At 36.1% G+C, this 15,608-nt stretch overlaps 1 protein-coding gene across 8 annotated transcripts in view; it reads right to left on the reverse strand.

Annotated features, from left to right (window-relative positions):
- PPP6R3 (protein phosphatase 6 regulatory subunit 3) overlaps positions 1-15,608 on the reverse strand; it is a 56,100-nt gene that overhangs the window by 20,800 nt on the left and 19,692 nt on the right. For 6 of the 8 annotated variants that reach the window (XM_027882192.1, XM_027882200.1, XM_027882197.1 and 3 more), the window contains 12 exons: positions 13,832-14,064; positions 12,214-12,400; positions 11,232-11,369; positions 10,642-10,707; positions 10,093-10,205; positions 9,280-9,393; positions 8,474-8,603; positions 6,588-6,740; positions 4,528-4,677; positions 3,995-4,059; positions 1,800-1,915; positions 1,325-1,410 (listed from right to left, as the gene is read on the reverse strand). In XM_027882192.1, the coding sequence (XP_027737993.1) occupies positions 1,325-1,410; positions 1,800-1,915; positions 3,995-4,059; positions 4,528-4,677; positions 6,588-6,740; positions 8,474-8,603; positions 9,280-9,393; positions 10,093-10,205; positions 10,642-10,707; positions 11,232-11,369; positions 12,214-12,400; positions 13,832-14,058 (1,545 nt within the window). In that variant the 5' untranslated portion in view covers positions 14,059-14,064. Of the gene's footprint in view, positions 1-1,324; positions 1,411-1,799; positions 1,916-3,994; positions 4,060-4,527; positions 4,678-6,587; positions 6,741-8,473; positions 8,604-9,279; positions 9,394-10,092; positions 10,206-10,641; positions 10,708-11,231; positions 11,370-12,213; positions 12,401-13,831; positions 14,067-15,608 lie in introns of those variants that run through there. The other 2 variants (XM_027882201.1, XM_027882196.1) reach the window with 1 other exon arrangement.

The raw sequence follows: 15,608 nt of genomic DNA on the forward strand, positions 1-15,608 counted from the left end.
ACTCAGCCAAACAATAAGCTGAGTTTTCTATGAGATCACTCTTTTTATATCTCCTACACATTGTACTGTCCATTACTGATTAGCTTTGAACTAAATGCTAATCCTAGGTTCATGGCAATCAATCACACAAGCAGAAAGCAAGCCTGATTGAAGAAATTCCAAGACAAGTTTTCCAGATGGCATTTCACACAAAAGAAATTGTTTTAATGCTTTGTATTTCTATTCTACTGAAAATTGTGGAGTTTGGAGATAAGTTTTCAATTAAGTTTTACTGTTGCTACACCAAGTACCTCCAAGCAAATGATTATGTATCTAAAGAGTTAATTAGTGTTATCTATTATAAGTCAGTCTAAAACTCTTCTCTTTACGTAATCCTTCTCTTGGTGTTGACCAAGTAGTTTTCAACCAGAGGAAATACAATATTAATCTACAAGCACTATGCACTTTGCATTCACAGGCTCAAGACAAGTTGCTTTATCATTTGGTCCTGCCCACAAGTTGCAGAGTTTCAGGTGAATTTTCTACTGCTTCTATTGACACCTGTTAATATTATGCTCCACTTACTATATTATGTTGAAATAGCAAATGTAACAAACTATTAGTTTTATAGCCCAATTAATGTAGGACCAGCACAAGTTAATTACTGAAGCCATATGCAAAGCACTGCATTCCTGGAGGAGTTAGGTATATTAAAATTCATGAATTGGTCTGTTGACATTGGAAACAGCTTATGCTTATTAAAGTCTCCAAGTGATTACTCAAACTGTGTGTTTAATATGATTACACAAAACCTCTTCATACTTCTACTAAAGTTTAGGGTTTTTCTAAAAGTGTAATCACTGCAGCTGCATGCAGAAGGAACGTGGCAGGTGCACAGGAGTATGCAAAGTTATGTGACTTAAGTAAGGTCAGTAACACTTGCAGTAGAATGTAGGTAGTATTTTCCCATTAAACTTACATAGGGTCATTTACATCCTGTAGATAAAAATATTAACAGCAGCTCCTGCACTTATATTTGTACTCTTCAAGCAGGGAGGAGTTTTCAAGGACACTAACTTGAAGCTGTCAAGAAATCCTCATTCTTGGAGATTGTCTGGGATTAGCTATTATAAACTGAACTTCTGCATTACTCCCATACAAAATATTAATTATATGGCTTTAGTTGAAAAGTAAACTAAAGAATTATCAGTTCCATAGCTCAGCAACTAGACAGACTTCTCATAAGTATATAGTGTTTTGGAACACTGACAGCGCTGCTGACAAAAAGAAACTGGAGCGCAAGTAAAGTAGCAGCAATTTTCATACTTTATCCACCACTACTTACCAAGTCCACCGTATTCCTCTTGTTAGTTTCTCCTAAAGAGCTTGTGCAGAATGTCTCCCATCGCTCTCTGACATCTTCTGGAAGCTCTAGCACAGGAAACAAAAAAACCCAAACCAATTTGATAGTATCAACAGTGAAGCAACACCTTATTTTCAAATGTTTTCTTCTGCTCTACCGAAAATACTGGTAAGAACAGATACATCCTCCTAAATCCAAAACGATTCCACCTAGTAAACAAATCCAAATTAAGCAGGTCAGCATCTCTTTGCATCTCTTTCAGGGAGTTTTGATACTGTTTGGAAAAAAAAATACTTAAGCGTATGTATGGGATAGCTGGTTTTAAATCGAATGCTTTGGAAGTAATCAATATTTTCTTATTTTATCGAGTAGTTACCTTTTAATTTAAGTTTGATTCATTTCCTCAGCATTTGATAATGAAAGCTATGAAAATAAATGTAAGACCATTAATCAATACCTTTAATGAGCTGCTGGACTAGTGTACTGTTTGGCCCCTTATCTGTGCTATGCACAATGCAGTTCGCTATCCTTGTCAGGTGACCCATGTAGCCGTGCCGCCTTCCTCCTTCAGCCCTGCAAGAGACAAAAGGAATTCAACTGCCCACACTCAGAGCAACTGTGCTGCTACATGTTGTTATAAAACACTCTACCAGAGTCAAGATGTCATACACGACAAATAGCACAGGGGTTCTTAGGCTAAAGAGTTGCATCTTAAACCAAAGGTTCACAAAAATGCTCAAGAATTTAAGGTATCAACTGGTGTCACTACCCTGAGCCAGTTTAGGATTCTTAACAAGCACGTAAAATACCAAGCAGGAAATCCAAATGCTTTAATGTTTGTTTGTGTGTGTGTGTGTGTGTGTGTGTGTGTGTAAAGCGTTATCAAAATAATGACAAAATTACCAAAAGATCCAGAGTTTTTAGGAAATTTCTGTTGCTGAGAGTATTTTGCAAAACTACAATACACATTCCCTCAGATCCTTGCATTCATGATCAAAACGGAAAAGAATTCTTATGTGTGTTAAAAGTATTTAAGAGCTTCTTAACATTACCTTTAGCACGTCAATTTAAGTTAGGACTTAGGAAATTTAGGAACGACATTTACATGTTTACCAAAGATAAAATTACAAGGCTATTTGAGTATTTATGACAGAACTGCTCTGCAGAAACAGGAATTACCAGATGTTACAATAGTGCTCTGAATACCTATTATCAGTTGGAACCATTCTACATCTGTCCAAATAGCAATAATGAGAGGTCCAACTTGAACTGATTTTCTAGCATTTAGCTGCAAGGTAACCAGACTTCTGCTGCATCAGTTTAAGGTTTTGTGTTTTAAATGAAAACCAAGAAAGACCCGCTCAACTGGCTAGACAAACTTCCCATGAATTTGACTGAAACCTTTGTAAAGTGACAGCAGTTCAGGAAGTAGTTTATGTTATGCAAACACAAATCACATGATTTGATTTTCCACCACATCATCTAACACATGAGATTATGTCAGTGCAAAATACCTTGAATCAAACTATTACACCGTTTATGGGAACAACTTGAGAGAGATTCTTGCCTTTTTCCCTTGATTACTTAGGTAATGAATACATTCAAAACAAGCAGCACATGATGACAGCAAAGCTAATCATTTCTAATAAAGGATATGCCATAAGGACTGTTTGTATTTGACAAACTGGATTGATTTGTCATTGCCTAGCCAAAAAGTCTGGAATACAACTGCGTTTTCAGTTAGTACAAGCTTATTAATCCCAGTGAATCAAACAACTTGTCACTACATCAGATTTTTACCAGTAGAAAGAGTCTCATTGCTGATAAAGTTGGTAGTTCTCTATAACCTCAGGAGAATCGATATAAAATAGAAGACATTGAGGAGAGCATGTCTCCTACAGTTACTTGAAGTCACATTCCTTTTTTTTTTCTACCCTTCTCTTCAGCATCCTTATTTCTAGGTCAGTTACATTAGCCATATATTTACTATCTGATTCACATAAGATAGGAACAGGAATGTTTTGGGAGTGGAACTGTCTCAAATAACATACCAGCAAACCTGCAGCACTATCCTAGTTAGTTAATTCGGTATGTTGACAAGTCAGAACTAACATTTACTGTTCAGTATCTCCTGAGCCAAACTTATGAGCCTTCAGAGAACTGTTTTACCATCTCAGGTAAAACTGGAGGTTTTTGCTATAAAAACTGTTTCAGACAACATTAGCTACTTTAAACTTATACCCTTTTTAACACATACTTTTAGAAGGTATTCCACTGCTAAGGACTTGGTTTTACTACTTAGGCATCTGAATGCTGCCCAGTATGTGATATACATAATTCTCAATTGCTTACTTGGGAAAAGTATTTCCTGCCCTCTCAAAACTGACAATATGTTTCTGCACTTGAACATGGGTAAACTTTAAAGATCATAGCAATATCTTACACATGGCAAGAATGACAACTATTGCACTCTCAAATGGTCAGGGAAAAGTATTAGAATGCTACAAAAAGTACAAGAGAGAGCTTTAATTTAAATATTAACACATAAGTGATTTCAGAACTAGCCAAATCACTTCTGATTTGGTTATACATTCATTTCACAATCCAAGATCTATGTGACAATTGCAGGGAATGAGAAAACTAATTACTCACTGTTTCTTCTCATTCATCTCCCAGGCTTCAAGTATTCTTTCTATTAATTGGCACTTAAGGAAGAGCTGTCAAAAAAGCAAAATATGCTTAGTAGCAGTAAAGTGGAACACTATTGTGTATTTACAGTTGATATTTAAGTCCACAAGAAAATTAAATTCATATTTTCATGGGAGTACTTAAAATCCAGAAGCAACAGTCGATCGCAAACAGTATTTCTACACCTCTCTGTTAAGTGCTGCATTGTAGCAGCACAAAGCTACTGAAATAGCTATTTTAATTCTTAAAAATAGGAGGAACTTCAAGGAAAATAAATACTTGCAGCTCTGCACCCATGCTCGCTTTGGGGCAGCAGAAAATCTACTCTATGGCAGTTTCACATTTAACACCCTAAACTGATATTTCAAGTAAAACCAGAAAGATATTATTGTTTGTTCTATACATAAAGTAAAACTAGGGTATGTTTATGTAAAAGTAACTGCTACAATAGCCTGGAAACAGGAAAATTCAAGAGATTCACAAAAAACACAACTTACATGTTTCAGTAAGAGATTGTCCCCAGTGGAATCCTGATCGGTAATTGTGCCATTGTCCGTGCTTTCAAGAGGACTTGCAAGAATTAACGCAATACAGATTTCTACTTGAGTGTGCAGGAAGTTATTCCACGTATACTTAAAAAACATGTCCTGAAAAACAAATTCACCAAGGTTTACATAAACCAAGACCTTTTCATTAAACATAACCAATAGTCTCACCCCACCAAGATTCTTTAAGTCCTGCATTAAGTATTACTATGCAAGAAAAAATGTTACCTACCAAACCATTAATTCTTGTGCTTGCCATTATCTAAACCCAAGGAATAATATATGAGATCAGAACAAGAACTCAGCTGTAATGGGATTTATTGCAGGTGTCACCAGTAATGCACTTTCAGACTACATAGACTGGAACAAATGATGCTCACACTTACACTGTTCCTGTTACCTACAGGCCAGAAAGTCCCAGAGTCAGAAGGGTTATTTATGATCTTACAAGTCCTTGACAGACTTCTTTTTACTGAGTTCACTTAACTTTCCTAGCATCTACAGTACCTTTTAATAAATGTGCTCCTCACTTGAATGAGATTCCTTACAAGATAACATCTACCTATTTTGAACCCATCACCAACTAATTTTATTCTTATATTACTGAAAGCTACCTCAGATAATCTAGATGCAGTTTAAGATTAACAAGGCACAAGACAAATACTGAGGCTGAGACACAATGAGCAGCATTCATTTAGTCATATTCTTGCTTCTCCCCATTTTTTCTTTTAAATATAGGAAAGATTTTTTCCAAGTTTTATGCTTAGTTATTTTAGACTACTTACTTACTAAAAAACTCAAATGATTTCTGTTACTGTTAAAGGGAAATGAGTTATGGAAATATGCACAGTGATCTGAACAGCATTAAACAATTTTAGTGTCATTCAAAGTACAGTTAAAGGCCTTCAATCTTTCTTCAGTCCTCCTAAACAAATGACATCTTCCCATAACTTTTTCTAACAGGCAAGTCTGCCCAGTAAAACGTGCGCTGTTTCAGCAAACAGCATGAAGCACCGAGGTTTGTGCAGCTATAATTACTTTTTTCATTACGTAAAATCTGCAAGAGAAAAGCGTGTTCAAACCTCACTGAATTTAGTTTACAAAATAATCTAATTATAAGAACATACAAGTATTCATAGTATGTATGTTCCCTTAGACAATGGATCCAAGAAAAGCTTTGGCTACAGTGAAGTTAGCTATTTGTATATAAGTTAGCACCTGCATGCAAACCCAACTGTGAAGAAAATCTGAGATGAAAACATTTCACTCATACTGTATTAATCAGTTGCAGGAAAAATGGATTTTGGACTAAAACAATCTGGTGTAGAGACAGTATTTACACTCTAAGTTTGCAACTGCCTACTTAAAGTTTACATGCTGTTCAAATACTAGTTTAAGTTCTACATGATTCACTAGTTATTTTTTAATCGATACCAACACTTGAATTTCTTGGGTGAACCTAAACACAAAGAATACACCTACTGTAGTGGGAGTATAAGGTAGAAGTACTCAAAGTACATCAGCAGAGAGCAGCGACTTAACTGAGTTCACTGTGTACCACCTTGCTTTGAGGTTTGAAGGTATACAAGCTACCAAGAATAACCATTCCTTTATAGGACAGTTTTGAGATACCACTTGGTGGGCCAAAAATTAAGAGAGGAAAAGGGGTTTTGAAGGAACAACTTAGGTAAAAAATGAATACAGCAGTGAAGCCTTGAAGTTGAAAACTTGAGAACATACAAGTAAAAATAAGCTTATGAAGAAAACCACTTCATGTATTTATAAAGGTGTAGCAAACAAGAACCATTTAAGTGATCATAGGAAGACACTGACTTAAGACAGATTAATTTAACAGTAAAATCCAACCTTAGAAGTTCTTAAACCAAGCAATAGTAATTACAATATAAATGTGCTGAAAAGTTAGGCTGGAAAATTTTCTGCAGTGACAGAACATTCAGACAGGATCCTAACAGCAATCCATAAAAATAAAGAAGACAGCATTAAGTTCTTACCAGTATTACTCCTATGCTGTTAAGTTCTATAAGCTCCTGATTCACACTGCTTGTATTCGTCTGTAAAAGGCTAGATATTAATCTAATCACATTTAAACGTGTGTTTCCCACAGGTGGATCCAGTACACCCCAGGTTGTCTTCATGACACTTTTCTGGAAAAGAAAAAAGGTACATACATAAAACCCATTAAAAGGTACTTTTAAAAAAAATCAGCTCATCATTACTACAAACAATTGATAGAGTAGTGCTTAAAAATAAAATCAGCCCTTGAAGAGCTGTCTTACCTTCACCCTGCAAAAAAACTACTTTTAATTCCAAACACTATCACTTATTTTAATTCCATAGACAGGAAGCACTAAAATCAGTCACATGAAAAAAAATGACTTTGTAAACATTATTGTTAACTACACAGAGGATCTCAAAGGAGATGAAGTCTACTCAACCCTGAATTCGGAGCTAGTTCCTAAGAAATGATTCCCACTAGCTGATCAAGCTATAGTCTACATTGCTACAATATACACAAAACAGGTGGACAGTCTCCAAATTTATCATAATGCCTCAGCAACCCTAACTTCAAATACTTGCAAATAATTTCATTAAGCAATCAGCATCTCTGGTGTCTTATTCTAATTTTAGCTGGTTAACAAACTGGAACTGTGGTCATAGTGTCAGCCAGTAAGAAGAATCTGTAGCAAATGTGAAATGAACAGGAGAATTCATAACGAAAATGTCTCTCTAGCCTAAGACAAACACGTTTTAACAAGGAGACCGGTACTGTAACCCTGGATGTCACACTGTTGCCTTACCAATGCCACCCTTGCATCAGAAAATGCTTAGTCTATTTCTTAAACCAGGCAAATATCTCAGGATGTTTATTTAATCAGTGTTCAAAACGAGCAACTTCACTAGCTGACTTATTTAAATGTCAAGTCCAACAAACACAAATTGTTCAAGTATCTTATGCGACCCTGTTTTTACATAATACTGACTTGTATATTGCCATGCTGTTGCAATAAGACAGTTTCTTTGCATTTTATTACCTCTTTTGCATTCATAAACTGTTTTCATCTTTTCCAGGCTAAAATAAACTTGAACACTACCTTGACTCCCTATCAGGTATTTTCATACACCTCTGGTTTTTATGAGCACTTCAGCTCACAGGTCCTCTCTGTTAAAAACCTGGGCACTTAGTTCAGAGTACCGTGCTCCAGCTGAAATTCTGCCAGTGAAAATGTGAGTGAAAAATGCAAATGGATCATAGGCATACCATCTATTTACACACTTGTAATCTTTTTAAGATCAAGGCATAAATAAGTTGCTTAAATCAGTTAAAAAGCCCAAGGAATTTATCATGCCTAGAGTGCACAGATGTGCAGTGGAGCTGGTCTACTTGGGTCCTGGGAAAGATTAGAGAATTGTGTAGGCCTAATGTGGGTCATTCCAAAGTTCTAAACAACTGAAGCATCCATGGTCTGTGTTTCCTATCGAAATAGGATTTCCGAACAGAAAACCAGATCCACCTTGAGAATTTATATATATACATATATATGTGTGTGTGTATATATATTTTTAAAAATCTATATAAATCTATATTAAAATATATATATAAAATTCTTTTTGATTGCTTTCAGAAAGAATTAATTCTTCAAGACTACTCTGCTAATTAAACAATGTTTATGTTGGAAAAGCATATCAATTAGCACAATACATTACTGTCCATTATTCTTGTTTGCCTAAACCAAAGCTCAACTGGCTAGGAAGTAGCCTGGGCACCTGCCTGAAAGTTGTCAGACTGAGCTTTGCTTTTCATTATAATCTGCCTAAAACACAAGCACACAGTGACAGTCTTGCTTCAATTAATTTGGTAACACAAGGTTTCACTTACTTTTGGAGGCTCAAGTAGGAGCTCATGGAAGGATGAAAGTCGTGCTTTTATGGCTTCTAAAACAGTTTTGTTGACAGAGTATGTGGAATTGCTCATGCCTGGAGGACAGATCTCTATATGGCCTTCAAATCTAAAACACACAAGCAGGATCTGATAATTAATAATTAATATCAAAACAAGTTGTAAAACATCTCTGAGGTATGTAACAGTTCTGAAAGGATGTGAAAAGAATGAAGAGGCAAACAGTGCAAAAACATAGGGTTACACATATAAATTAAGTGTGAGGTAATGGCTGAACAAGATTTTCCCAAACATCAGCCCTAGTGTTTTTAGGCTGATTGTGCTTGAAATCTCTAGAATAGTTTTGAGATTAAAAATTACAGTTCTTTTTGCTCTTTTGAGGCAGATGAACAGCTTCATTTGGCTATCCCAAACCTAAGTTGCATGTACCAGAAAGATCTGTTCAGCAGTTTCTCCAAATGAAGTTGTAACAACATTACAAATAACTTCCTAAGAAGTCAATACTCACTCACTGCACTATACATATTTACTCTATTCCTTGTATCCAGAAATAAACTGATGAAATGTAATTAGTCTGATCTGTCCAGTGATACTTAAATTAGCTTTCAGAAAAAAAAAATGCAGAAAGACCAGACATTTGGTTAAAGTGTTGCAATGCCAATCACAGTCACTTGGCTTGCATTTTAACTCCTGCAGCTACAACAGGCACATAAACGGTTTGGTCACAAGTACATGGAAGACACTTGCTACTGCAGGCACAATTCAAGCGAAATAGTAACACTTACGTCTGTCGTCTTGTCTCAAGTAAGGTCAATAGTATTTGGATTGCACTGACTATTGCAGATTCATTTTTTTCTTTATGAAAAATATTAGACAGGAGCTGCTCTATGATTTCTTGTCTGAAAAGAAAAGCACTGGCATCAGATAACACTGCTTTCAGGATACAGCTGTTAGCAGAAGTAGCTAACATTTACCCACATAAAATTAATATGGAGATAATACCAACAAAACTAGTAGCCATTTCAAGCTAGCAGGTATTACTAGGACAATCACTCCCATCCTCAGTGTCTCAATCATATTTTTTGATTCCTTCCACTGATCTAGTTTTTTGATCTGACCAAAAAAGAAAAAAAAAGGAAGTTTTCAGTCAGATCAAAAACCTGGTTCAGCTTGCCATAACAGCCACACATACCTAAACCTATAACCAGCAAAAGGCAGAAGGGAACACAGGCGAATCTGCTCTGGTAGAAACATACACTCAGATTAACTTAAAACAAGTAATAGAACAAAGTCAAAATCTCCCATGTTTAGTCTGCACAGTATCAAGCTAACCTCCACATGTGAGATCCCAATAAATTGGGCAGCACAGAAAATATTTTAATGAGATTACAACTTCCCCACACTCCTACAAGAAAGTCTTCCAGGAGGGGCTCTGCTTACTTGCCCAGCTGTTTTAAATTACACAAACAGATGACAGGTAGACAAGAAAATTCACCTGAAAAGCAGAGCTTGCCATTTCTGAAGGTTTTTCAAGTTCTAAAGGTAAAAACTAGTATCTTACAAAGTGAGAATTAAATCAGAAATTCAAACTAACTTACTTCTCTAAACTTGCTAGCAGTGGATCTGGTTCTGAGCTGTTCTGTACTTGTAACATCTGGTCTCTGCTTAGACGAATAATTTCACAGAGTGACTGTGATGCATTTGAATGCCTCTGAAACAGAAAAACATCACTTTTCACTACAAGAGTAACAACAAGCTCGACTGCAATTCTTCAATAAAAAAGGTGAAAGTTTCAACGTTGACAAGAGTCCTTCCTACCCAAAAAACATTCAAGCAGTAGCTTCATGCTGTAACTAAGCCTTAACAAGACAAAAATAACCTTGAGACATGAGGCAAGAATCTACTTCCAGTATTAAATTGGCAAAACATTAGAGTTGAATCTTCAAACACTAAGTATGCATAAGGCTTTGATATGGATCTCAAAAAGGGGGCAGGGAGGCAAATAAAACCACACACCCTCCCTCAAATGACCACACAGATAGTGAAACCAGCTTACTAAAAAAAAGTAAGCAGAAAGCAGTAAAACTGAAACTTTCTAACACCATGTTGAAGAGACAGACCCAGAAGAGTGTCAGACTAATACTTACATCTTCATCTTGAGACGGGTGTACAATTTCCACAAGCCGCTGGATAATTCTTTCCTCATTAAGCCACTGTAAAAGTAATTGTGGATGTTACTAAGAATTTCTTTCAAGCGAATTAATTAAATGAATTTACAAAACTGAAAGTAGACTTTTGACAGCCACCCCAAGTCATACTGTCAATACTTCTAAACAAGGATTAACAATACTTCAGAAAAAAAGGAAAAAGTAAAATTAGTGGTTCTGAGCCACAGGAAAAAAGAAAGCCTTGGGTATAATTTTAAAATAAACTTTGATGTAAAAAGAATGTTCAGTAAAGCACAAAACTATCTTAAAATTGCATCTGTCGGTTGTTAAGTTAGATATTAAAGACTGGGGAAGAGACCAGCCACTTGAGTTCTAAGTTGTCCCCACTAGCACAGGGGTTCCACTGGAAAAGTACTGTCAGCTCAAAGCATACAAAAAAACCCCACAACCAAACAAAACCCCACACATCTAATTTCAGCACATTTAAGAAATAAACTTAGAAACACCAGCAGAAGATAAGCCATCTTAAAGTTCACAGGTCAGACAAAAATTCTGAGAATTTTACTTACATTTAGCACTTCTTGCCGGGGCTGTGGAGGTTCTATGCAAGTCAGTAGCCTGAGCAACAAATCCATGATAGCAGAGGTCCCTATGTGCTTAATAATGAGGTCTACAAAATCATGCTTCCTCTTTAAAAAATCCACAATCTGGAAATGAAAAAGTAAGCTTATATTTGCTTCTCTGTATTTTATATGATAAATTACACCAACCACTTTTAATTTCTCTCTCCTACCAAACAGACAAAATATATGAGAACCTCTGCCACTTAAAGCTTACAGTACAAGGCAAGATAAAATAATACACATGTAGAGAGTAGCAAAACTGGCACAGGGTAGATCCGTACTACATGCAGTATATGTCCTGGGCCTCCTCTCAAGCCCAACTTGCTGACCATAACCTTATAGTTCAATATATATAAATATATATATTCAATATAAACTTATAATTCAATGCAGAATCAGCTTTTCTTCTTGATATGAATTACTCTCATCCCAGCTTAGTGAGCAAAGTTCAACACAGCAAAGCCTTAACATAATACAAAGACTATCTCAGGTTTGAAAGGCAAGTCATTGCAGCTGTTTGCAGTATTGGGCCACATAAACAGAGTACAACAGCATTTCTGTGCAAGGAATCCAAACATTTCTCACACCTTGTTCTATAATAATTCTTCACACCAACTCAGACCCACTCTCACTGATTCAAGTCATTGACCTTTGCCTCTAACAGTAATTAACACAAATGTCATATCACTGAGCTAAGCGAAGCCAAAAGGTAAGCACTCACACACAGATTCTATAAATAGCTCAGGCAAATCTGAATCACATACATCTTATTCATCCAAGTGTACTTTTTAATCCTGTGCACAATAAGAAAGCATCTTCAGCCAGTATGGAAGCTGAAGGCTCTCTTTTGACTCTGCTGATATCCCTCAAACATGCAATGTTAGAGCAGAATAGTACTTGTTAAATTGGTGAGTTTGTAAATAATTACCTGTTCTGGTTTTCTGCTTATAAGAATACTTAACACCTTGCTGAAGAAACTGGCCAGTAGAGGGTTTAGAGGAGATTCATTTAAGAGGAAGCTGTACAGTTTCAGGAGTAAGGATTCTTCTTCTCCCAGCCGATCATTGATCTGTGAGACATCTGATGTAAGCAGCTCACACGATATGTTTGGGTATCTGGGGAAAGAACAAGAATTATCCATCACTCACACTTCAGAGCTGTCATACTTCCAGCTCTGAATCCATAACCTGGTAAGGCTTCTGACCAAGTTTTCAAGCAGAGTTGGTGTGCAGTAGAGTGGCAAACTAACATAAAGGAACAAAACTGCACATTCAGCCTACAAGCTCTGTTTTCCTTCAAGAAACAGACTACTTTATTCTTCAGTAGCAACAGAACACCAGTAAGGAAGTGGGGAAAGAAAAGAGTAAGCTTTTATTTTAAGATCTATTATTAAATCCATCTGTTCAAGTACTGATCTCTCCTTTCAGAAGCCACTTCTTTTTCAAAGGGAAGAAAGTTATCAAGGAGTTAAAGCAGGCTGATAGTACTGGGCCAACAGTGGGGAGAGAGAAGTGTTTCCCCCTTTCTAATATACAGGGATTATATTAAAAAGGTCAAAAGGCAATCTTCGTGATTTTCTAATATACATGGCAATTACATTTAAAGTCAGTAAACTGGTCAAAATCTGACATTCTGCAAAACTAGCTACTAGCTAGTGACTGACTACTGACTAACTAGCTACTGACTAGCTTCATGACAGTCAGAAGTACAGTTCAGACCACTGAGTAATTAAACTACAAGGTCATAAACACCAGTAATTTCCTGTATTTGACAGTACTATCACCCACTCACACTAAGGCTCCTATTGACAACACAGGCAGCTTAAGTTTATTAAGTGAAAGATGCTTAAATTTCAAACTCTACTAGAAACACTTACAGGAGGCTTGGTTTACTAGAAATGGTGAAGTTCTGCAACTAAAAGTGTAGCTTATTTCACATTCTTTTTTACACACCATTTTAAGAAAAAAAAGCAGCTTTCTGCATGGACAAAAGTAAAATAGGCCAGAAGCAGTAGAAGTACTTTTATACGAATTGCCAGATGGACTTTTGAGCTTGAACCTTCTCAGCAAGCCAGCTGAAGTCACGGCCATACTCAGGAAAACATCAGCAATTAGACCTTAAGTACACTCTTCCAAGGAGTACTACAAATCTTCCAATAAGTATCTTCAAAACATATTACCAATCAACAAAACAAAGTTAATCACAGAACTATACTACCCAAAATGGGATTTTCTTTCAACTATTTTATTAATCACAACTATAAGACTCTTCATGTGAGTTCTGGTTGGACTTTTTTTTGCATCTCCTTTGGACAGCAATTGGTTTTAGAAGCATTTGTGGACAACAAGCTTCCCTTTGAAAAGTATGCAAATATTAAAATTATTTATTTAAAAGTTCCACGAAGTCTCTTGAAAACAAACTTATTCTAAAAGATAGCAGCATTGTACTACACACCAGCACACAGGGATTCAAAACACACTATCAAATTAACTAAGTTAGTCCTCTTTCCACCCTCCAAATCTCTCCCATCCCAAAAGTTTTCCTACTTATATCGAATTTTTTCATCCATGTCTTGAGGTGGCTCTTCAATAATAAATGAAACTAAGTCTTCCAAACATTCTGACTTCAGCAGAAACTCTATAAGTTTGCGATTCTGAGCCTTGCACTCTTGCAGAACATCCTCTTCATCCATCAATTCCTTCAGGGTTACATCTTCTCTCTCTAGAAGTGTATCTATGTGCGATGACGAATGGAGATCAAATTTCCAAAACATGCTGGTCTGTGTTAAGAAGAATAGAAGTACATTAGCAATAGCCATTATTCTAACATCCAAAGATAAAGTTAGGCATGGTTTTACTTACACTTTAGTTTGTACTAAAGAAAAAATTATAACATTGGTTTTCAATTTATAGAATTTGCTTTTCCCAATCTTTATTTTTAATCTGTGATTTCAGATTCAGAACAACTTGCTCAGCAATTAATAGAGCAGGGAGAAGATAAAGTGGACAGTGCATAACTGCTCTACAGTACCACCCCCACCACTGAAGAAAACACCTACAAAGGAGTAAGCTAAACTTTTAGGCAGCACACATCAAAGTGCAGGAGCTAATTTCAACACTTACTCTCATTGTCCCTGTCTCCACAAACTTGACACAGAAGGAACAACAAAGGACAATAAAATGTGTTACACAAACACCCCAAAGGACAATGGCCCCAACCACTGAAACACTGTAAGAAGCTGTTAACAGAGATGCATAAGGATGTGCAATTTCACCTTTTCCTATAAAATGCTCTGGCATCTCTGTGTTAATTCTGTTTCTCTAAATCACCTTGCAAACAGTTACTACTGAGACAACTGTGCTATCAGAAAAGAGTCTAATCAGTCTACAATATATCCAATAAATTCCTGCTTTCACCTTCATTAAGCTCAGTATAAGCACTTGTTTCACTCCCCTCACACCCCCAAAGGAGGGCTTTTACATGACACTTGACCTCTGACACAGAAGGATTAACTGGTCTCCAGTGAATGCAGATTTTAAGTGGATTGAAAAGAGATATTAGAAAACATTAAAAAAAAACTTTCCTGTCCTTACAATTGGAAGCAGCAACTAGCAAGACTTCCACTATTCAGGCTAAATATTGAAAAGCTTGGTATAATCACTATGGAGAAGTTTTAATTGCTTTTAGGGTTTTCACTGTTGCTTTAACCACTACATACTGATCACATAATACCACCTTACTTCAGAAGTCATAACACACATAATTGCCCCTAGATTACATAGCTTTCTGTTTAAAGATATGGGAGTCAAATAAAATCAATCAGGAAATGTACAGAGATATTCAACTGCAGTATCAGCACTTTTAATTATCTGAGATCCCACGTAAGTATTAAGCGGTTTAGAAGCAGAAAAAAATTTTGCACTATAAGCGTTAGTAAACTTAAAAGAAGGGTTTAATACACCGGATCTCACAAAATAGCTTGAATCAAATTATAGAGTTGTTATGAAAAACATCAGCTTGTGGGTATTCGGGCTACACACAAACGTACTGTAAGCAAGTGAAAGTAGTGCATTATTAAAGTCACGGGGTATTATTTCCTTGGGATTTTTAAACCTCTAGAAAGTAGATCAAATCCCTCCCCTTGCCCCAATTAGTGAAAGTATCATCCTTGTAAGTATGATAGCACTACCAGCACTAATTTCAGATGTAAATACCTCTGTAGTGATTAACGCTCATTTCAGTAGTATTCAGTGGATTTCTCAGTTATTTATTTCAAGAGAAATTCAACAATGCAAAATAGCAACAACAAAAAAAGAGGCATAC

The sequence above is a fragment of the Empidonax traillii genome, unplaced genomic scaffold (genome assembly GCF_003031625.1).
Source record: "Empidonax traillii isolate 1590-97213 ecotype Southwest subspecies unplaced genomic scaffold, ASM303162v1 scaffold103:size1334136, whole genome shotgun sequence".
Taxonomy (NCBI): domain Eukaryota; kingdom Metazoa; phylum Chordata; class Aves; order Passeriformes; family Tyrannidae; genus Empidonax; species Empidonax traillii.